Consider the following 24,067-nt stretch of genomic DNA (forward strand, 5'->3'; position numbering starts at 1 on the left):
TCTGTTCTGTTTATTTTTATACCATTAGATAGTATGTTCTGAAGAATAAGTTTAGTGGAATCAATAAAAAAATTTTCCTAAATATCTTCCAAGCAGAATTTTATTTTTACTATTTCCCCTCTTTCTATGTAAAGAAATCCATAACTTTGAGCAGATTTTACTGGTTGAGCAAACTACTGCCCATAGGCCAAATCTAAACTGCTGTTTTTGTAAATAAAGTTTTATTAGACAATAACTATGCTCATTCATTTATGTTTTGCCTGTGGCTGCTTTCAAGCTGCAGTATCAGAGTTAAGTAGTTGTGGCAGAGACTAGAAGGCCCTTAAAGCTTGAAATACATACTCAGTGATCTTTTCCAGCAAGCATTTGCCAACCCCTGTTCTACATTAAGCAGACTATAAAAGATTAGCACATAAACACTAAATGGAGTCTGTGGCTTATAAACTTCTCATTGAGAATCTGTCCTCTGGGATTTGTTCTTTGAACTAATAATCACAATCTCCTTCACAGCTCAAATACATTTTTTCCTAATAGACATCCAAATTAAGAACTACAGATGTTTTGCCACTTATTCTGTCAAAATCAGGGTTGCAGAAGTTTCTCTCCTACTCCCCAATATTAGATGATAAGTTGTTTGACTAGAGACAGGATAATAAAAAGTACAGAAAAGAACAAAACAAAACAAACCAGGCCCTTACCAAATTCAATGAAACAGTATGGTCTGACAGCAGTATTTGTCTTCATCATGTTATAAGTGGTAATAAACTCCTTCTGAAGCTCATCCAGGAAAGAGAAGGCCAGAACATTTGGGTAATTTTCAGTGCACAACATCATGTAGCTCACTCCCAGAGAGCTAATAAAACTACAGTGTAAAAAACAGTGGGTTTAAAATTTCAGATTAAATCAAGGTAATTTGTTGCTTTACAAGACTGGTTTTATACACCATAAACTGCTGCTACAGTAGCAATGAAGATATTAACATTTATTATATATTCCAGCAACAACTTTAAAAGAACCCACATATAATACTATCTAAAGTTGTGGCTATGTAAGAAAGGGAGATACACTACACTTCTAGAGTTTCAGCTAGTCATCACAGAGCAGAAAGCAAAGAACATACAAATATGTAAGCATCCAAGTAGCTTAAAAGCTAACCCTTCACAAAATCAGGTGGAAATTATACACTCAAGTCAAGAACTGTTCAGGAAAATCTGGTCAAAGTTATGGACACTAACTCTGGAAAAACACACAGAACTTCACATACAACTTCAGGGTGGTCGGTCACCAATCTCTTGAAGTCACCAATGACTCAAGAATCAAATCTTTTACATTACAACATTGAGAGGGAAAGAAATTATATGTATCACTGGAGGGAAAGGAAGAGTTTTTTCATTCATAACAAAGACAAATACATAAAAGAGAGAAAATGGAGCATGGCTTATAGCAAAATGCTAAGAACTGCCTAGTTGGAAGGGTAGTACTGGAATCAGAAACAAACAAACAAACACCATTTTAGAGCCACCAAAGTAAAAACTGGATCAGGCAAAATGATCATGAATATGAAACCGAGGAGGAAATTTTAAGGTTTGCATGGCGTGGTTTTCAACCTTCCCAATGCTGTGATACTTTAATACAATTCCTCATGTTGTTGTGACCCCAACCATAAAAGAACTTTCATTGCTACCTCATAACTGTAATTTTGCTATTGTTATGAATTGTAAATATCTGTGTTTTCCCATAGTCTTAGGCGACCCCTATGAAAGGATCACGTGACAACCCCCACAACTAGGGTCTTGATCCACAGGTTGAGAACCACTGCTTTAAGATGGTATATTTTTTAAAAAATAAAACAAAACAAAAAACACTCAATGCTGTGAAAATGAAATAAAGATCAAAGAAGTCTAAAGAGTCATGCCAACTAAATGTGATACTACCTAACCCTAGTCTGAATCCCGATCAGAGAGGGCTGAGCTGCCATAATGAATATTAAATGACAAAATAAGAAAGCAGGCAATATGTTACAGTAGCAATATTAAACTTACTCTAGCTGATTATGGTATGCAGTCAAGTAAAAACCTATTTCCAATCTTAGAAAATATACTTTGGAATAGTTTAGATGGCCTGAGCTGGGTATGTAGCTCATGGTAGAGCATTTGCCTAGCACGAACAAGCCTTGGATTTGTTCTTCAGCATGCAGGCAGGGTAGGGAGGAAGAGGAGGAGAGGGAAATATCTGTTTCTCCCAAATGGTTCAGAAAAAACAAACAAACAAACAAAACAAAACAAAAACCGAAACACATAGGTAGGAAAATGTCAAAAAAAGCCAAGTATAGAAACACATATTATTAGGACTTCTCTTACTCATAATTTTTGTAAGCTTGAAATTGTTTCTAAAGAATATGCTAAATGTGCTTTAAAACTTCTACTTTAAGCATGGAAACATTTAATTTAAATATGTTACACTGAAATAAAACTTTCTAAAATATAGCATATGCCTTTCTTCCATAATAAATAAGTGGTGAATGGACCACAAATTAACCATTTAATGAGTCACCTAAGTATCCTTTTATTGTACTGACCACATAGCTGGTCTGGACCAGGAGCAGTAAATCAACACAACATCCAGGCTATGGCTCCTATATGTGTGCTACATTTTACTAATCACAGCAATCTGTATTGCCCGCTTGATACACACTAGTGCACTTTTTTTCTCTAATACTGTAAAGAATTTAAGATTTATTTGTGTGTGCGTGTGTGTGTGTGTGTGTGTGTGTGTGTGTGTGTGTGTGTGTGTTTAGTGCACAACCCTGTGCATGCTCAGAGACCAGAAGGCATCAATGTCCTCCTTTATCACTTTCCATCTAGTCCTTTGAGACAGGGTCTCTCCCTGAACCTGGGATTGCATTTCTCAGCTAGACAGGAAGTCAGCAAGCCCTAGCAATCCTCCTGTCTCCACCTTCTTGGAGCTGGGATTATAAGCATGTGCAGGACACCTGGCTTATGATGTGGGTGCTAGGACCCACATGCTACATGGTTGTGCAGCAGCAAGCGCTCTTAACTGGTAAGCCATCTCTCCAGCATCCAGAACTTCTTTAACTGTGGAGTAAATATGCTAACATGGTTAAATTTAAAAGGGAGCGGGGTAAGACGGTGAACTGATATTCTCCTTGTTTTGCCTTCTCTGCCCACAGGTACTCTGTTCTCCTCCCCTTAGGTAAGTCATGTTACTAATTCCCTCTGTATCTCTTAGAGCGTGAGACACACTTGTAATAAAATTGTACTCAATTTATTCCAGGAACCTGAAACTGCTTCCTAAAATTCCACTTGATAGTCATTTTTGCAAAATATCTAAAGCTGTAACCCATTAGGACATAAAATTAATAAGTTACAACATTTTGTAAAAAAAAAAAAAAAAAAACTATAAAAATTTGGAATGTATATTGTTTCATGAAACATTTATTTCAGCTTTCTACACTTATATACATGCTCACAAAGGCAACTATATCTCTTCTCAAGAATCATTAATTTAAAACAAGTATAGCTACAGCATATGGAATTTTTCTATAAATTAGTATTTTAGTCAAAGGTCAATTTTTTGTTGTTTTTCTTCTTTTGGGGCAGGGGGTAGGTACTGAAACAGAATCACTATTAGCCCAAACTAGTCTTGAACGACTCTTGAACGTATTAGCTCAAGGTGGCTTCAGACTTCTGATCCTCCTGTCTCAGACTCCCAAGGGCTAGGACTACAGTTATGTGCTACCAAGCTAGTCTAAAATATAGTTTCTCAAGTGATTTTCTTGTCTCAAAATACATTCTGTTATTATGGAAATTCTTTGCCATGTCATTAGCATTTGAGTGTACTCCACAATAGTTTGAAAAACTTGGGACACAATTTGCAATTGGCTTCCGTCCATTCACAACTCCCAACTAGTGATACACAAATTATTTCATTATTGTCCAATAATGTGACTCAAGGTTTGGACCACATTTTCTGTGTTACGTCAGGGTTTTGCTGTACCTCTACATTAACAGTTCAGTAAGCCACAGCCGCCTACCTCATAGTTTATGACACATCTTGTTTGTGCTAAATTTAACTGAAAGATTGAGTGAGAAATACAGAAACCCCTATTTTTTTTTTTAAGTATTATACTCTGGCATTTTCAGGAAGTCATCTACTTGTATAGTACTCTCTGAAAAGGCTATAAACCATTCTACAGTTGACTTCCATAGTAAATTTAGCCTTATAATTCTTTCTCTGAAATGAAAAACAGCTTCTTAACAGTACATACCAGCTCTGTTAATTTATTCTTGTAATAAGAATAATAATTGCTTTTTATTATTGTCGGGCCAGGCAGAGTCCTACCATCTCACTGAAGACTACTTTTGAACCAGTCTGACACCACCACAAGCATGCTGCCTGAGTACATCCATCTGACTTAGCTCATGTTGGACATGTAGATACTATGCCTTAAGGAAGGCAAGAGTAGCAACAGTAACAACATGCTGACTACTCTACTGAATATTTTGCATAAATTTTTAATTCATCCTCACAATAAAAGGCTACTAACTAGGTCTATTCTATAAATACAGAGCCTCAGAGAGGTCAAGTAATTTACCCAAAGCCACACTATTAATAAGCAGAGCTGGTGCACCTGGGTACATGGTTGAAGACCACTTGTCTAGCCTAGGTAAAGCCCTGCATTTGATCCCCAGCACAACAAACCAAGAGCTGGGATAACCAGTTGATTCCAGAGCCTATAATCTTTTTACAACACACCAACTGTGTAGTTGGAGAGCCTCTCTCCAGGTTCCACCAAGCGCCCACGGTCCCATAACCCACGTATAAAGTAATCATACGGACACTTATATTATTTAAACTGCTTAGCCATTAGCTCAGGCCTATCATTGTCTAGCTCTTACTCTTATATTTAGCCCATTTCTGTTAGTCTACACTTTGCCACATGGCTTGTGGCTTGCCGGTGTCTTTACATGTTGCTTCTCATGGCAGCGGCTGGCAGTGTATCCTCCCAGCCTTCCTGTTCCCAGAATTCTCCTCTTCCTTGTCCCGCCTACCCTATCCTTCCTGCCTGGCTACTAGCCAATCAGCACTTTATTTATACAGAGTGATATCCACAGCACTTCCCCTTTTCTGTTAAAAAAGGAGGGTTTTAACTTTTATATAGTAAAATTATAGATAACAAAACAATTATCAAGCAAGAATTACAATTATAATATTAAAGAAGATATCTTATCTATCTTATATTTGTGAGTGTAAGGTTTTATATCTAACTTATCTTTTATCAAAACTGAGGAAATTATAACTATCTAGTCTTTAATCACATCAAAGACCTCAGGGTATGCGGGACAAAAAAGAGGAGAAGGCTGGGAACAGGAAGGCTGGGAGGATACACTGCCAGCCGCTGCCATGAGAAGCAACATGTAAAGACGCCGGTAAGCCACAAGCCATGTGGCAAAGTATAGACTAACAGAAATGGGCTAAATATAAGAGTAAGAGCTAGACAATGATAGGCCTGAGCTAATGGCCAAACAGTTTAAATAATATAAGTGTCTGTATGATTATTTTATACGTGGGTTATGGGACCGCGGGGGCTTGGTGGAACCTGGAGAGAAGCTCTCCAACTACACAACTGCCATATTGTACAGATATTAATTTCTTCATGTTTTTCTCAGCCACAGATCAATCTGGGATTTTTTCCCCCAACTACATGAAGAGCAATGAGACTTAAGGACTTCAGGACCTGCATAATATGTATATCCTGAGACCAGGAAGCCCTTCCAGTTTTTCCACTTCATCTTCTGCTACTCTCTTCTTCCCTCTTTGCATCCCACAGAGGCCTGTTTCAGAGCTTCAAGTGTGCCAATTTACACCCAGCCCCGTCACTTCCATCCTGAGAAGCTTTCCAGAACAATGTCTTCTCCATTGTCCACATGCTCCAATTCTGCCCTGGCTAAAGCCCACTCACCTACTTGTTCTTAAAGGCCTCTGAAGAGTGCACGATCTAAAGCTGTGATTCTCAACCTGTGGGTTGTGACCCCTTGGGGAATCACATATCAGATATCCTATATACCAGATACATAACAGTAGCAAAATTACAGTTGTGAAGTAGCAACAAAAATAATTTATGGTTGGGGGTCATCACAACATAAGGAACTGTATTAAAGGGTCATAGCACCAGGAAAGTTGAGAACCACTGATCTAAAGTGATCTCACCCTTGTGGTTTTAACATAGCAGCTGTTATTAATCATGACTAGCCCAAGCTGCCAGTGTACATTTATATATTTGCATTCTGCAATGTCATTTTCACTATGATTAGCATGGATGGTTTCTGTATTGCCCACCATTGTATTCTTAGCTCCTGGAATAATGGGTCTAGTACATAATAGGTGCTCAAAAAAATGAACAAATAAAGGACTGCCAAATAGGCATCATTCACTTGCTTATAGCCCAGTAGTATCTACACAAAGTAAAATCTCAATGAATCACTGACTAAAACACAGAAAAGAATACTATTTCACCTACTCTTCCAGTAACTGTTCTGTTTCAGGTCAATTAATCTTTAACATATCCTGAAGCTAGAGATGTCTCAGAGGTCACTGAAGGTGATACTGAAGGTGTGGTACTCTGCAGAGTATCCACAGCTGGCTACCCAAATCTGTAGTGATGTCTCCACTCTTTATCATTGTTATTACATATGCATGTTTGCACTGCCAATGGACATAGTCTCTTTTCTCCAATTTAAGCATAATGGTTTTTGTTTGGTTTTAGACAGGTTGTCCTATGTTCCAGGCTATCCTTATACTCTTATGTAGCTGAGAATAACTTGGAACTTCTGATCTTTCTGCCTGTACCTCCTTGAGTACCTGGTTTACGTGATGTTGAGGATCACATCTAGAGCTTCAGCTACACCCACAGTACATTGAGTTTTGGTACCTGTCCTAGATCTCACTCTGTAGCCCAGGCTGGCCTCGAACTCACAGAGATCCACCTGGCTCTGCCTCCCGAGTGCCGGGATTAAAGGGGTGCGCCACCAGCAAGTATAATTTTTTAAAGACTTATTTGTGTCTGTGTGGTCTATGTACACGTGTTCAGGTGTGCATGTCTATGCACAAAGAGGCCAAAATAGGGAGTCATTTCCCTAAGAATTAGAGTTACAGGTATTTGGGGATGCCTGGCTTATATGTAGGTGCTAGGATCCAAACTCCGGTCCTCATGACTGTGTAGTAGTGCCATCTCACCAGCCCCCAATGAGTATAATTTTTAAATTACCAATTTCCTTCCTACTTTACTCAATGCTCACCCCACCACTACTGCCTCAGCCCTGGCTGTCCTGGAACTCACAGAGATCCTACTGCTACTGACTCTTCCCATCCCCACCCCCCAGTGCTAGGATTAAAAGTACATGCCACCATGCCCAGCTCTCTTTGTTTGTTGAGACAAAATCTTGAAATCCTTTTGTAACCCAGGTTGATCATGTACACAAGGCCTTCTGGACTTAAGCCTTCTGATCCTAGGATGACAAGTATATGCTACCATGCCCTGTCAATTTTTTTTTAGTTTATTATGCATACAGTGTTCTACCTGTATGTACACCTGCACACCAGAAAAGGGCACCAAGTCTCATTATAAATGGTGTGAGCCACCATGTGGTTGCTGGGAATTGAACTCAGGACCTTTGAAAGAACAGCCAGTGCTCTTAACCTCTCAGCCATCTCTCTAGCACCCTGCCATTTTTTTTAAAGACTTTATTTAATATGTGTGAGTGTTTTGCCTGCATGTATGTATGTCCATCACATGTGTGTGTCTGCTTACCACAAGGGTCAGAAGAAGGCATCAGATCCCCTGGAACAGGAGTTATGGGGGGTGGTGAGCCACCATGTGGCGTCTCTTAACTGCTAAGCCATCTCTCCAGCTCCCTCCAATTTTCTTTTTTAAAAGTTGTGATTCCTTTCTGTTTCTTAGTTCCAATGAAGTTGGCATTTCTAGCCATTGCCTTTCTTCTGGCCAAGAAACTTACCCAAATTTCAATCCATCTTTGGTCTCCTCCTTCGTATAGGAACTTAGTCCTTTGAGGATCAAGCGTATCGTGAGTGAGACTGAAAGATGTCCAACTCCTAGACAAGGGTTCTACCCTTTCTCATCACCTTGTTAAAAGGCGAATTCTAATGTATGTCACCATAAGTGACTCCTAAAAGTTTAACAAAATGAATGAGTGGGTTTGGACATAAAACTTTTCCTGATATCTAATTTAACATACAATGTGTCAAAGAAACTTTACATATAACCAATTAAATACTGGCTCATTAAAATAATTCTGGCCTGTTGCACTAAATGATACACAGTAAAAGCAATGATGTTCCTCTCAGCAGATCACAGAACACCTGTAGTCTAACATGTTACTATAAAATGTTTAATGTCAAAAACAAGGTTCTTGACTGTCAAGAGTTTGCAATACAATTAACAAAGATTTACTTGAAAAATAATGATTTAACACACACACATACAGCATAGCATGCTAAATGACAAAATATATAGCAAACTATTTTTAAATGACTTAATGATTAATTTTGATATTATACATAAAATTTTCATTATTTCCAATCTTCAATTATGCCATCACACACAGAGATTCTGCTTATCCTTTGTAACCACATCTCCCAGTTATTTATAGCGTTCCTGGGTGCAAAAAAGCTCTCCCGGTAGCATGTACTCTCTGTTAAAGTTGCTAAGTATTAGAAAAAAAATAGAACCTTTCACAAAAAAATTTACTAAAATCAAGTGTATCAACTTTTAAATATTAATTAAAGGATTTAACACTATGAAAGCAAGCATACCTTGTGTTCTCTGCTGATATGTTTAGTAGGACCTGTTGTCTTAGAAACACAAAATAAATTAACAAAGACTGCTATCAGTGGAATGAAGCGAGAGAGCTCACTGAGGTCCGCCCCAGACAGCACTGCACCAAGAACTTCCTAGTTCTTACCCTTCTCTTACAAAGGCCGGCTTTCAATTACTCACTAATGAGGAGCCAAACCATGAATTAAAACAGTCCATGAATAAGAGACCTATGTTAGCCTTTAATTGTAGCCTCATTAAATATAAAATGTTTATTCATATGCAGTATACCAGACAATGTCAACTTAGAAAGAGGAAGTAGTCTTTGAGAGTTTTAAGGAGCCAAAGTGATCCCATTGTCAGAGCTCTGAATATTATTTCCCCACAGAAACTATGCTAGAAGAGGAATTTGTTTCCCAGGCCAGATCAACATATGTGGTCCTGAAAGCTACACATTTGCCTCAATAAACAGCAGAAAAGTAATGTGAGCCAGCAATAGGCAAACAGAGAAGTAGGCTGGACTAGCTATCTCCTCTCAGGTGGCTTGGTAGCTTTATAGGTGCAATCCCTGCAAATTCCTCCCTCCTACACTCATCTTGAAATCTGATGGGACAATGAGGAAGGCTTCACACATACTCTTTATTTCTCAACAATAAAGAAAAATGTAGTACTTCACTTCCTTTTAACCTGGTTAATTTTTCTCTCCATAAAAAGTTAAAACATTAGGAAAACTGGGAATGCATATGGTCACAAAAGGAAATAAGGGAAAGGCGTAAATTCTCTTATCAGAGAACACGTGGATCCTGAAGTCGAAAGGCAAGGCTGAAGTTCTGATCTGCTGTCATTGGCTTTATACTTGAGGGAATTTCTTTCCATCAAAGTCTCACTTGTCACACTGGAAAAGTGATAGGACTGTTAATGGCTATCTACCAGCAGCCCTCCTTCCCTTCCCTAAAGGGAAGACTTCCTGCCTGCTGTATGTTATATGCGGTCTCGGTTAAGCTACATGTAAGGAAGTAAATGTGAGCAGGCCAACTGTGAGTGCTTCTCCCCCCTAACCACAATGACCGACCAGTCCAGAAAAAGTCCTGCTCCTGACATGGAGGGAGGCAGGTGCTCAGCTCCACTGAACAGGCCTTCAACTGCTGCACAGTGGTTCCCAGTCTCCCAGTGGAGAGCAGAAAGTCTGCAGAAGCCAAGAGATTGCAGAGAAGAGTGAGTCACGAGGCAGTGCCTGACAAAGCCAGCTCTCACAACACATGTTGCTTCCATTTAAGCTGATGGGAGTTGTGAGGCTGCACCCACAATGGAGAGGCACTCCACTTACCAGGCATGCGCAGAGCCACTGCAAAGTTTAGTGATAACATAAAGTGCCTGCTAATTCCAGGTGGTCAATAACTAGGCTATTGTTCAAACTCCAACTCCTGTCATCAGAAGATATCACCAAAGAGAGAATGGGAAGCCCTGCTACTGACTGAAGCTGACAGACAGGAGGCCTCAGACAGCATTTTTAGTTGAAAGTGGCTTAAGGAGAAATACAAAACCAGCATCCCCAGACAAGGAGAGAACCTGGAAGGCCTGCAGCCTGGCTGACTTCAAATGGACGCCAGTGAAGGAACTAAGGAATTACACTGCTCCACTCAAATTCACAGTGGGAATGACTGGCCCCCACAGGATCACTGACTTTTCCTACGATCAATGTCTTAGAATTAAGAGAGATCTCACAGACACAACCTGATTTTTAACTCCAGAGATAACCACAGAGTTTTAAGGCCTCACAGGACACAATTTAATTTTCAAGATTGCATTAGCCATTTTTAAAGTAATAAAGTAAGTTCATTCATTAGGTATTTATTACTGCATGAGGGAAGTCTATTGTTTAATTTATGAAACAACAGCTCCTTTAAAATTACTATAGTCCCACTGTGGGATGCAAATCACACAACTGGATACTCTCACACTCCTCCCTGGGCTGCTCAGTCAACAACACCAACAATAAGGTTCCTTCAAAGCCAAACAACCCTTTTGGAGACAACAGACTTATTCCCATGGCTGGGAGCACTGCAAAGTCCTGAGTTATTTGCCACAGTTCGTGTCACCCTCAACTTGACCCACTGGGCAGGGGAACCTCAACTAAGGACCTGCCTTCATCAGACGGGCCATCCCTAGGCAGGTGACCCTGGCCATGTGGGAATGACAGCTGACCACGATCCTGGGAGAAGCCAGTAAGCAGCACTCCTGGTTCTTGACTCTGCCCCTGCTGGAGTTCCTGCCCCAGCTTCCCCAGCAATGGGCTGTGATCACAAAGTGTGAGGCAAACAAACCCCCTCCTCCCCAAGTTGTCTCTGATCAGGGTGTTTATCACAGCGACAGAAAGCAGACTAGGGCACCTCTCACGTTAGCTGCTGCTATGCCATGTACAAGGCACTGCACTAATGCAAGCCGTACTCCCAGGAATGTGCTTTACCAGCAAAATGGCCTTCAGGCCACTGCAGACACGGAAAACCCTTGTTTCCCTACACAGAGAGGGAGAAAATGCAAAGAGCTCTCTTAATTTGAAACATTACTGTTCTTGTATTTCCCCTCCAAACTCTAGTCTTTCTCTGCTAGGTCAACGAGACGTCAATGTGAAGGACTAGGTGGCTTAGCCTAAAATTATAACTTAGTTACTCTGACACTCCATTTCTACACAGATTTGAAAAGCATTATAGAGGTGGCTCTATGGTTAGGAATGTGTACTACTTGCAGAGGGTCTGAGTTCTGTTCTGAGCACCACATCAGGTGGCTTCATTACAGCCTGAAACTCCAACCCCCAGGGATCTGGCCCCCTCTTCAGGATTCCAAAGGTACCTGTACTCACATGTACACAAATCCACATGTATACAGCATCCCCCCACATACACATTCAATTAAAAATAAGTATATATTTAAAATAGATTAGGCTGTGGTGGGTCACCTCAATGAGTTATGATCCAATTAAAAAGAGCAAATTAGAGAGTTTAATATTTCATTGGTGAAAAAGAGCAGTTGAACAACTTCTACGTGCAACCTATGAAGACAGCAAGAATGTTAGGAAAATGAGATACTAGAAATGGGGAAGAAGGGGACTCAAAACAAGCAGGCTGCAAGCTGGGCTTGACAGGAAGACAGATACTTAGGATGGCCAGGACAAAGAAGGGCACCTGGTGGCAGCTTGAGGCTGTGTGCCATGTTACTACTGCAGAGCCCTCAGGTTTCATCTAACTCACCGCAGGGAGCAAAAAGTCACGAAAAAAATTTACGTCAAGTAGTACAAATAAACTGCCAATTTATATTAGACTGAGTTCACTGCCACATACTGTGAACACCCTACCAGTCTAAAAACCAACCCATAGGACCTCTTATTAATGAGGGAAAATATATGATATCAGGTTCTTCTCTGCAACTACAGCTAAAAGTTCTGTTCTCCAACCCTTTTTAAAAGCTTGACTAGGGCTGGAGAGATAGCTCAGTGGTTAAGAGCACCGACTGCTCTTCCAGAGGTCCTGAGTTCAATTCCCAGCACCCACATGGTGGCTCACAACCATCTGTAATGAGATCTGGTGCCCTCTTCTGTATACATAATAAATAAATAAATCTTTAAAAAAAAAAAAAAAAAGGTTGGGGATTTAGCTCAGTGGTAGAGCACTTGCCTAGCAAGCGCAGGGTCCTGGGTTCGATCCTCAGCTCAAAAAAAAAAAAAGAGTTACAAGCTTCCCTCCTTGTGCTCTGGGATTGCAAGCTGGATAAAAGCTTGACTACAAAAACAACATGCCAAGATGTTTTTTACGCCTGGTTACAAAAGTTACATAATCTATGCATTTACATATATCTGAACCATATTTTTGGATCAGGCCAAATAGGACCTCTATTGACTTATCCCACTTCTAACCTCTGACATAAAACATTTTGTTTTGCCAGGCACAGTGTGCGAACCTGTAATTCTAGCACTCAGGAGGCAGAGATGGGAAGACCATCACAAATTTAAAGCCAGCTAAGGCACACAGTAAGATATTGTCTGAAAAACAAAAATCATGTACTGGCAAGATGGCTCAGCAGACAAAGGCACTTAGCTGCAAACCTGATGACCTGAGTTAGATCCCTGAAACACACATGGAAGAAGGTAAGAGCCACCTCCCAACAGCTGTACTCCGACCTTTAAATGTGGGGTGGGATATGTCATGGTGTGCAGCAGTGAACACACCATGTATGTGCATACACATTCACAAAGTAAATACAAGAGCAAAATTTAAAGCCAAAATTCAACCAATCTGAAAAAATTAATTTCCTATCATGTCATTTCCTTATACCAAGGAGTATAAGAAAAAAGTCACAAATGTATTTGGAGTTTCAGGCTGTTAAAAAATCCACCACTACGGCTACTTGAGGAACGCTAGCCAAATGCTGCCCCTTCATGAGCATTAGGTTCTCAGGAATAGGAAAACTGAATCCAAGACTGAGTCTACTGACTGACTCTCCCACCTTGCCTTAGACACAGGGAATTCAGAACAGTACTTGCAGGTCTATTCTAACAAATGCACGGGCTATGTGCTTGTGTCTCTACAAAGTGTTACTCTGTTTTTTAGTCTCCAAAATCTACTCCTTCCATCTGATTCCTTCATTTATCTTCCTGAATTAATGTATATGAAATTTTCCTCAAATCCTTTGTGTAGAATAAGATAGGGTTAAAATAAATTATATAAATCTGAAATTCATAATTAAATAGAATTTGAACATAGTAAAAATTTAGTGCATTTATATTGCTTTTAAGAAAATACAGCAAAACGCTTTCACACGATTGAGCCTATATGATGAGTATTCAGAGATGGGTAATGTCTGGGGGGTGCTCACCAACCTAAGACAGAATGCCTGTGTGGCCTGGACAGGAGTCTCCATGACGGGTAAGGTGACCTGCTGATGTCCCACGCAACCTAAGCCAGAAGCTCATTTATTAGTAATAGGATGGGACCTGTAGGTCCCTGGCTCCCATTCTGGGTAACTGTTGCCTTGCTTGCTGACCTTGACCTTGATAACCTCCCTATGCTAATTCCCTACGAGATTCCCCCCTCCTGAATGCTTAAGAGAAGCTCCTTGTCTGTGTATCCAGCATATTGGACGTTAACAGCTTAGATGCAAGATTGTAAAACATCAGAAGTGGGGCTGGGGATTTAGCTCAGTGGTAGAGCGTTGGCCTAGCAAGAGCAAGGCTTGGGGTTTGATCCTCAGCCCCCAAAAAAACAAAACAAAACAAAACAAAAAACCAAACAGAAGTGAACTTCTGCCCACGGGGGATTCTCTCATTGTGCTGTAAGCCTGTATTTAAGACCTCCCTCCTTCAATAAACTGCATTTGGCATTCAAAAAAAAGAAGAAGAAGAGGGGGTCAAGATCACGATGGGGAAACCCACAGAGACAGTTGACCAGTACTAGTTGGAGCTCACTGACTCTGGACTGACAGCCCGGGAACCTGCATGGGACCAAACTAAAGCTGCTGAATGTGGGTGACAGCTATATGACTCGATCTGTTTGTGGGGTCCCTGGCAGCAGGACCAGGACTTATTCCAGGTGCATGAACTGGCTTTTTGGAGCCCATTCCCTGTGGTGGGATACCTTGCTCAGCCTTGATACAATGGGGAGGGGCTATGCTCTCCTTCAATTTGGTATGCCAGACTTTGTTGACTACCATGGGAGGCCTTAACCACTCTGAGGAGTGGATGGGGGTAGAATGGGAGGGAGGTGAGGAGGCGGGAGAAGGGGAGGGAGGGGGAACTGGGGTTGGTATGTAAAATGAAAAAAAAATTAATAAATAAAGATATTTTTAAAAAATACAGCAAAACAAAAACCAAAAAAAATGTTTTTTAATGCCAGGTAGTTACCAATATTAACATATACTTCAAGCCAATCTCCAATAACTTTGACATGCCCATACCACCACCTAACAACAAATGGAACTGAGAATGACAGAGAGCATTTAAAAAGCCTGCTGCCTAAATGCTTCAATGTTTCAAGTCCTTGTCTTCACCTAAGTAGAAGAGGCTAAACCACCATTTTAGATACAATTTAACCACTATCATCAATATGTTATTTTCTAGGTGAATTATCAAAACTCCAATTAAATGTAACATCTCATTATTTATTTTATAGTTACTAATTAATCCAAGTAATTGTGAACATTCTCTAAAGTTCTATTCTGGCCCTCTCTAAATTCATTGGGCATTTCTGCCCTCAAAATTTGAACTGTATCTCTCTGAATGGTTCTAAAATCCCTATCATCCCTTCCACTAGATTGTCTCAACTGGAAAGATCTCATGAAAGCCAGGTATGGTGGCCCACACCTTTAATCCTAGTACTGGGGAGGCAGAGTCAGGCAGATCTCTGAGTTCCAGGCCAGGGTGGTCTACAGAATGAGTTCAAGGCTAGCCAGGACTGTACTGTGAGATCCTGTCTCAAAGGAAAAAAAACAAAAAACAAAAAACAAAAAAACACATGGGACTTCATCATCTCTCCTCCTTACATCCTAAACAATCCTCCTCCAAGGACTGCTCAGTTCTGAGGACACTATTCCGAAGCTTCTTCTCTAGCATTCCACCTCAGCAGGCTTGACCATTTTTTCTGTCTGGTACTGTCTTTCTCATCTGTACATTTCTTTCCCTACTTCACACTGTAATATTAAGTTGACCTCTCTGCCTTATCTCCCTCAAACTGTCTGTCTTACTCCATGTTCTAAGGTCTTCAGTTTTGCTTTGTTGTTTCTGAGTGTTTTGTTTGCTTGTTTTGTATTGTTTTTTTGAGACAGAGTCTCACTACGTAGTCCTGGCTGGCCTGGAACTTACAGATCTGCTTGCCTCTGCTTCCTGAGTGCAGGGAGTAAAGACATGCCACTTCCCACTCCCTCTGTTTGCTTGTTTTTCAATCAAGTGACTTTCTTCATTCAAGCCTATAGCAGTAACCTGCAACCTGCTGTATCAAAATAACTTCCCTCAATTTGAACTTCCAGGACAATCCAGGATCTGGTCCCACACTGGGTATCAAACTTGTCTCACAGCTACCTGCAAATCTTCATCCACTAGCACCAAACTTAGCACACCTGCCATGCAGCATCACACACACACTGCTTCTTCTTCTGCCTCCCTTCCCTACACTTGGATGTGATGCCTTGTCCTGCTTTAGGTGGGTTTTAACTCTTCAACACACAGTGTCTTAATAATAAAGCTCTTTGTTTACATACCCTACACGGACCTTGTGATTATCTGGCTTCACTCTATGTTCATAATTAGCATCATGGATCCCCAAGTTAACTGTTCTCTAATTGTTTCATATGGATGCTGTCCAAAGTGGTCTCATTTGTTTCCACAGCAATTACAAATCATAAACTGACCTCTAAATCTAAATCCCCCACTTGTGCTCTTTGCTAAGCTTCAGGCTCATACATCCAGCTGACCGTGCCCCTTGGATGGCTAATGGGCATCTCACACTTAACATGTCCAAACAGAACTCTTACCAATGGAATGCAATTAACCTCTCCAGTCTTCTCATTTTAGCCCCATTATGCATGCAGTTTCTAAGGCCAAAAATCTACATACGATTCTTACCTTTTCTTTTTCCTTCCTACTCTTAGAGCCTATCAGGACCATGTATGGGTGTTAGGCCCAAAATGCAGCCCGAATCCAACTAGTCCTCTTCATTAGCACCGGTTCAAGTTGCAGTCATCATCTCTAACAGCCTTTTCTACCCATCACCCTGTTCCCACTCAGTCTCCCTTACAGGCTGCTCTCCAGAGTGGCTAGTACAACCTACTCAGAGCCCAAACCAGACCATACAATCCTCCGGCATAAAATTCCCCAACAGCTTCCTATGGCATTAGGGTTAATAAAGCAACAGCCTCCCATGGCCTAGAGGACCCTAGTCTGTCCCATTCCTGTCTTTCTAACTCACACACCACTTCAGCACCACTGGCTTTTCTTCTTCTATCTTCTAAGAGGTATCAAGGGCTCCTCTACTAGCTGCTGCTCCAGCCTCACTCCTCATGCAGAGGACCCTTCATATAACTGCCTTCTTTCACAAATACCAATCTTCCTAAAGGACTCAGTCACTCCAGTCAAGTCACATTCTATCCTGTCACTCAGTCTTAAAGGATGGACAGATGGATAATTTGCCCTCCCAGTAGGATAAAACTTTACTTTCTAGCATTTTCCATTACAATTTGCCTGCTACAGTCTTGAACATGTAAAAACTCTAATACTTACCGAGCAAATTATAGGAAGTATTATCTGTAAAAATACAATAAAGTCTTCTAAAGCCAGAAAAAAATCCAGAGAGTCTGCAGAAAAGGCTGATAGCATGACCACCACTTAGCAAAATTCAGAACATGACTGTTGACTTGCAAGCTCTCCTGAGTTAATAAAACATGCATTTCTATTGCAACCATTTAAATTTCACTAAAATGACAAGCCCTAAGTAAATGACTCTAATGAAACAAACTGAGGTCTTACTTAATGTTATAGTGTCCAGTTTTCAGTGTACATCTATCAGGAAGTTGAGCAAGTTTCCTGGAGAGCATTTTAAAGTACTTTCTGCACTCCTGCATCCCCGTGCTCTGCTCATAGTCAGTCGATGCAGACAGCGGCAGCCCATCTCTGACACGAATGACAGAGGCAGATAAAATCATAGACATTTCAACCCACAGAAGACCTAAAACAAAATGAAAACTTTGGATTAAATAAAAATCAAGGCTCAAGCTGGCAAGCATTTACAAAACTTTCTAAATTAGTAGTAATCAGAGCATTAATTAATGGGGAGTCGGGGAAAACCTACTACTACTGTTCTGTTAAATGGATACTGAAGTAAAACAACCTCTATACCCACAGAGGGCATCACTCAACCCTCACCAGAGAAGCTGCTTCTAACACAGAGACCCACAACTGGACACTGTGCAGAAAGTGAGAGGCTTTGGTGCACTCAGCCCTAAATGGGATGTCTTTATCATACCTGTCTCCTCAAGGCTCAGGGATCTATGTAGAAGAGGATGGGGGTGGGAAGGTGTGAAAGCCAGCGGTGGAGGATGACTTCAAGGAAGTAACATTTTCCAGATACAACAGGGCAGATGTACATATGGAGCTCAAAGAGACTATGACAGCATATACAGGACTGCATAAATTCAAGCCAGACAAAATCCTGCCAAGAAGCTCATAGCAATCCATAGCTGCTGGTAGAAAGAGACTTGGTTTTGTTTTCTTCAATGGGGTCAACACTGAGCACAGACAGTATCAAGCACACTCCAGGCAAGCCCATGCTCAGGAACACAAATGGACTCCTTGGAGGTTCTGTTGGTGTTGTTTTCGTTTTTAGTGTTTTTTGTTTGTTTATTTGTTTGTTTTTTGAGAGAGGAAGAAGCTCAGTGTGGTGCCATTAACCCCAGCACTCAGAAGGCAGAGGCAGGCAGACCTCTGAATTTGTGGCCAGCCTGGACTACAGATCAAGTTCTAGGACAGCCAGGGCTCCACAGAGAAACACTACGTCAAAAAGAAACAGAAGGACGAGAGACAGAGAACATGAAGTACGGAAGTGGGGGAGGACCTGGAAAAAGGAAGAGGGGCAGGGAGAAAATATGGTCAAAATATATTGCACGAAATTCTCACAGAATAAAGTAAAAAACAAAATAAAATTGAGAGTTAAAAAATAAAAGCATTAGTAGTAATTATTGGTGATTGATTTAGAGACATTGTCTTGCTATGTAGCCCAAGCTGGCCTCAAACTCACAAAAGGCCTCCTGACTCAGCCTCCTGGGTCATAGTGTACCACTATGCTCAGCAGTAAATTTCAATTAACCTTACCCCAAGGAAAATAATCATAAACTTAGATAAAAATTTAAAACAATACCATTATAATCAAATATTTAAAATAATCTAAAAACCCAATATATAATGACATTTAAGTAACTCAATTATAGTATTCCCATATAACAGAATACAGTGCAGCAACTCAAAGCTTTCTAAAATAAAAAGTTTAATAATGTGTTAAATCCTGAAATGATAAGTGAAACTTTTTAAAGCAGAATAAATCTGTTATTTTACCAGGTAAAGTGACACATAACTCTAATCCTAACATTTAGGAGGGCAGAAAAAGAAGGATCATGAGTTGGGGAAGCCAGGCTGGGCTATATCACAAGGCCCTGTCTCAAAAACATTTTTCAGACAAACATGTATTCAGAGATTCCTAATAAACAGAATAAAGAAATAGATTTCTAGTAAACAGAAGCAGAACACAGTGGTCAAATCTCTAAAAGGCTGTCAGAGGGCTGTTTCTACTTATCAGTAGATAAAAATAGTTTTCTATGGAGAAAAAGTTAACTCCCTCCCCCTGTCCAGAGTAACTTTATTTATCATTCAAACCAATGGAGAAAAAAAAGAACAACAAGAACCACAAAGAGAAACAACTAAGATAAATATCCAATGAACAATGACACTTTAATTACTTTACAGACAGACTCTAATCACCGTAGGGTAAGCAGTCTCTTTCAACTTCAAAATCATATGGCCCTTTTTAAAAGTTTGACTTTGGATTCTTATGAGAGTGTGTATATATATATAAACCCTGAATTGTGCCTACATGGAGGCCAAGCTGGGGCTAGCGTGTACTTAAGAACCAGGCAGTGTGCACTGGGAAAATCAAGGAAGAGCGGTGGGACTAAGGGATGCAAGAGGGAAGCTTTGGGACTAAGGGATGCAAGAGGGAAGCTTTGGGACTAAGGGATACAAGAGGGAAGCTTTGGGACTAAGGGATGCAAGAGGGAAGCTTTGGGACTAAGGGATACAAGAGGGAAGCTTTGGGACTAAGGGATGCAAGAGGGAAGCTTTGGGACTAAGGGATGCAAGAGGGAAGCTTTGGGACTAAGGGATGCAAGAGGGAAGCTTTGGGACTAAGGGATACAAGAGGGAAGCTTTGGGAAGGATAACAGCTTTTTCCTATCAGGGCCATAGATACATTTTCCAGGCACTGTTCCTCTTTTCTTCACCTTTAACAAAAAGAAAACTTTAGAGCTGTCTTTCGATAACAGAAACCTCACAGAAAACCCAAGGAGTGCTCGGCATTTCCTTCCAGTGAAACTGTAGAGGAAAGAGACCAAAGTAGAATCTAGAGAGCTGCAAAGACTAAGGAATGCCCCCAATCATCAACTAACCAGACACATCCGCCTCTCAAGCTGACCCCTCTCCTTCAGAAGGCTGTCAGGGAGTGAGCTGAAGCTCAAAGTGTTAGGAAGGTATTTCCAAAAAAGCAGTACAATTCGGATAGAATAGCTTTTACATATACGCTCTAACCAATGCCCTCACCTGACCTCTTTAAAGATAAAGATTTTTTATACCGGGGTCACTCATCTTTTCTTTGAGTTAATCACACCCCAAGCTTTAGCTCTCAAGTACCACTTTCAGGATGCTTACCTTATCTGCATCTCACCTGTACTCTTTCTTATTTACCAAATATCAATCTCTCAACTGGCTGCCCTATATTTTTAACAATAATATCTACAAAATCAGTTTTGAGACATTGGGTTGTTTTTTTTTCCTAAACCCAGGTTAAAATAAGTAAATTTTTGTTCTATTTATATGTGTATTATTGGAGGCTTGCTTTTAGATTGTTCCTTCTGCTTACCAAATTGTCTTATACTAATGATAGCACCAAAGTTTGGGAAAACTAACTTGTTACATATCATTTTCTTGATAATTGCTAAAATCAGTGAGAATTAGAAGAGAGTGATTTAAGAATTGGCTGCATAATTGTGATGCAAAGGGTGGAATCAGATTGATTGAACTTAATTGACCATATTAACTGCCAAGCTCAGATTGGGAGACTGAATGAAAAGAAAGGGGTACCAAGGACTGGCAGAACTTATGTGATGTTTTGTCTGTACTGCCTTCCTCCTCAGCAGTCCTTGCTGCTGGCGTCTATTGTGAGCACCTGTACTGCACACTATGTGTACAACCTCAAGCTCCACCACAAAAAATACCCACAACTAGAGACAGGGATCCCTTAGAATTTAACTGAAGACTAGGCAAGCCGAGTAATCCCAAAAGAGATGGGATCTCCCAATTTAGTGGAGAGCAATTAGAGGAAGACAAAGGAAATCAACACCCAACCTTCTACACACCTGCACACACTAGTGTGCCAACACACATTTGAATATACATACAGACATCATACACATGCACACAATGTGCAAAATAATACATAAATAAATAAAAGTCATATGCCCAGATTTAAATCTGGGCTCTACCACATACCGGTCACATTACCTTGACTAAAGCTTTGCTTTCCAAACCTCACTTTCCTGACTTCTGAACTATGGCTACTTGTAGACCCTGGCTTATAAGGTTCTTTTTAAGGTACTACTAGCCTCTACCTCCTATGCTCATGAAAAGCACCTAGCACTACCTGTAATCTACTAAAAATTCTATTTTAAATATTTTTACTGTGCTTACGACCAACAGGTTACCTACACTCTACACGCCAAGCACTTCATATACCCAATGTGAGCCTTCCAGGAACCTGTGAGGTTCATTTTGTTCTGGAGGAAACACATGTCCCAAGGGTTAAGGACAATTGTTCAACTCCTAGACAAATAGGTAGGGGGTCTGATTCTAACAACTCCATGAAACATTGCCTCTAAACATATCCAAACTTCTTAACTACACGGAGAGGAAAATCTCTTTGATAGGAGTTCATTTTCATACACCAGCCTAAAACATAAACTTTAAGCGGTCTCTAAAAATAAAGTACTAAACCGATGTGATCGTCTTAAGTGGGAAAAGCCCGACGCCTCAATCACTTTGGACATGGTCACGGCTGTCAGATTCAGTTCTTGACTCTTCCGCTACACACCAGAAGTTCTAAGTAATGTTTGAGAAAACCGCCTCACTTCTCAAAGTGCTGACAAATGAGTGGGTACCAGGAACAGGGAATGTGAGTCCGTTTTTAAAAACAGGTGTTCTGCTCATCAGCTGGGATTCGATCACGTCTAGCGCGGCCCACGAACACCGGGCTCTGCCCTTAAGATAAGCACAGGAGGGGCGGGTTCTGAAGAGTTCCACCTGCTCCAGGTGATGCTGATCCCGGAAGCTAAGCAGCAGGCGACCAAGTCTTCAGCTGCTTTTACTGACAGAGAGATTCAGGCAAGCTCCAGCTCGGCCTCCTCCGGAGATCCCCACTTGTGGAGCCAATTTGCTCAGGGCTCCCTTCTGCCACACAGTGTCGCAAAGTACCATTCAACAGGACCTCGAGGGGTTTCCCAGAGCCAGCGTGGGCGATCTCCAACCTCAGTGCCCATTCAGACTCCACAAATCGCAGGGTATGCCACTGGCCCAAGCGACCCCCGCCCAAAAGGAACTAGGAATACCACCTCAAGCTCTCTCGGGCCACCTACAAGCCCGGGTGCATCCGTGTGCTTCGGACATCTGGGGCCAGGGAGTCCTCTTACTGGCTGCCCCGGGATGCCCGCACTCCCCATCAGTCGCCCCTAGTCCGGCCGCCCATCCTGGGACAGGCCTGCCAAACAGCAACCGCCGTCCGCGCGGCTGGCAGCCCTAGGTCGCAGCGACCCGGGACCCACACACTCGCCCTTCTAAGCTCCGCGGCCGCCGCCGCCCAGCTCCGGCTCGGGCAGTACCGGTCAGGCCGAGACGGAACGCCGAGCGCGGCGCGAGCGGCCAGGCAGGGATCCCGGAGACCCTGAAGAGGCTGGAAAGAGGGGCCGGGCCATACCTGTCGCGCTGGGACCCGCCGCTCCGAGTGACGCGCCACGCAGTGCATTGTGGGGCCGGGAGTGGCCTCCCCGCGGGGTTGCCCGCGTCCAACGTGGCTGGTGCGGGCGGAGCTCGCGCGGGCCAATCGGGCTCCGTGGGAAGCACCCAGGGGCCCGCCCCCTTCCTAGGCCCGCCCTATCCCCGCCGCCTCCTGCGGAGATTGGCAGGTTCTCATGCACCTGCACCGAGAGAATGCCTAGTCTCCTGAGGACAGAATTATGCTGTCCCTCGGAAATAAGGCTAATCTCCTTCACCTGCTGCTTTGTGTCTGGCAGCAGTTTCTCTCCTGCGCCGCTCGGGACAGAGGAAAAGCTCTCTCTGGTGAACAGGGAAAGGACCTTCCTCCATCAGCCACTACACAAAGAAACTTTCCAAAACAGACAAATGACAGAGACTGGCCCCAAGTAGCACGCCCTCCCAGCCTTCGCGAGATTATGTGTTAAACAAGCGTGTACTGAATGTCTATCAAGTGGCAAGCAGCATGTTAAGCATGCTATACAGGAATGCACACAGCACTCCTTTTAAGGTGCAATAGGATCAAAAGGCATTAGAGTAAAATTGTTACGGAAACATACATTTTGATTGGTACAGTGAAGAAAAATTAATAGATGCAATGATTGATTAATTGTGGACTGTTAGGGAAGAACTCCCTGAATAAGTGTCTTTTAAGGCCAAGGCATATTAAGGGACCTTTAAGAATGTTCTAGGCCCAGGAAACATGATTTGTGAGCGTTTGGATTGTTCTAGGAGTGTGAGGTTGATGTCTGTCAACTCCATACAAACCTTCACATAGCTAGTACAGGAGATCTTAATTGAGAAAATGCCTCCGTAAAATTGGCCTGGGGACAAGTCTGTAGGACCTTGCCTTGATTGATGATTGATAGAAGAGGGCCCAGCCCATTGGGGGCGGTGCCACACCAGGGCAGGTAGTCCTGGATTGTACAAGAAAGCAAGCTGAGCAAACCCCGGGGGTGGGGGTGGAGGGTTCAAGCCAGTAAGCAGCACTCCTCCATGACGTCTACTTCAGTCCCTGCCTCCAGATTCCTGCCTTGAGTTCCTGCCCTAGATTCCTTTCACGGATCAAATGAATCCTTACCACCCCAAGTTGCTTTTGGTCACTGTGTTTAATCTGAGCAATAGAAACTCTAAAACAGGGAGTATGTAGGAGCAAGAAGGTTAGGCTGAGACGAGGCAAGGGCTAAACTCTCTTTGGCTGCTTTACACAGTTCAGACTGTAATCAGCCACATACCCTAAGATCAATGAGGAGCTAATTGAGACTGTTAAGTAGGACCCGATTTACACTTTTAAAACTCATTCTGCTGGTTATGGGGAATAGATTGTTGGAGGGCAAGAAGGGTTACTGGTGGGCCATTTTGGAGGCAGTTGTATCAGTCAAGGC

At 41.9% G+C, this 24,067-nt stretch overlaps 1 protein-coding gene across 4 annotated transcripts in view; it reads right to left on the bottom strand.

Moving 5' to 3' along the window:
* Positions 1-22,680, bottom strand: part of Sec22a (SEC22 homolog A, vesicle trafficking protein) — a 57,791-nt gene extending 35,111 nt beyond the window's left edge. Inside the window, exons 1-3 of one of the 4 annotated variants that reach the window (XM_036203906.1) lie at positions 22,627-22,680; positions 17,364-17,562; positions 699-862 (exon numbers count right to left, since the gene is read on the bottom strand). In XM_036203906.1, coding sequence (XP_036059799.1) covers positions 699-862; positions 17,364-17,545 — 346 coding nt within the window. In that variant the 5' untranslated portion in view covers positions 17,546-17,562; positions 22,627-22,680. The other 3 variants (XM_036203907.1, XM_036203908.1, XM_036203905.1) reach the window with 3 other exon arrangements.
* Between the last annotated feature and the right edge of the window lie 1,387 nt (positions 22,681-24,067).

This window comes from Onychomys torridus, chromosome 12 (genome assembly GCF_903995425.1).
Source record: "Onychomys torridus chromosome 12, mOncTor1.1, whole genome shotgun sequence".
NCBI lineage: Eukaryota > Metazoa > Chordata > Mammalia > Rodentia > Cricetidae > Onychomys > Onychomys torridus.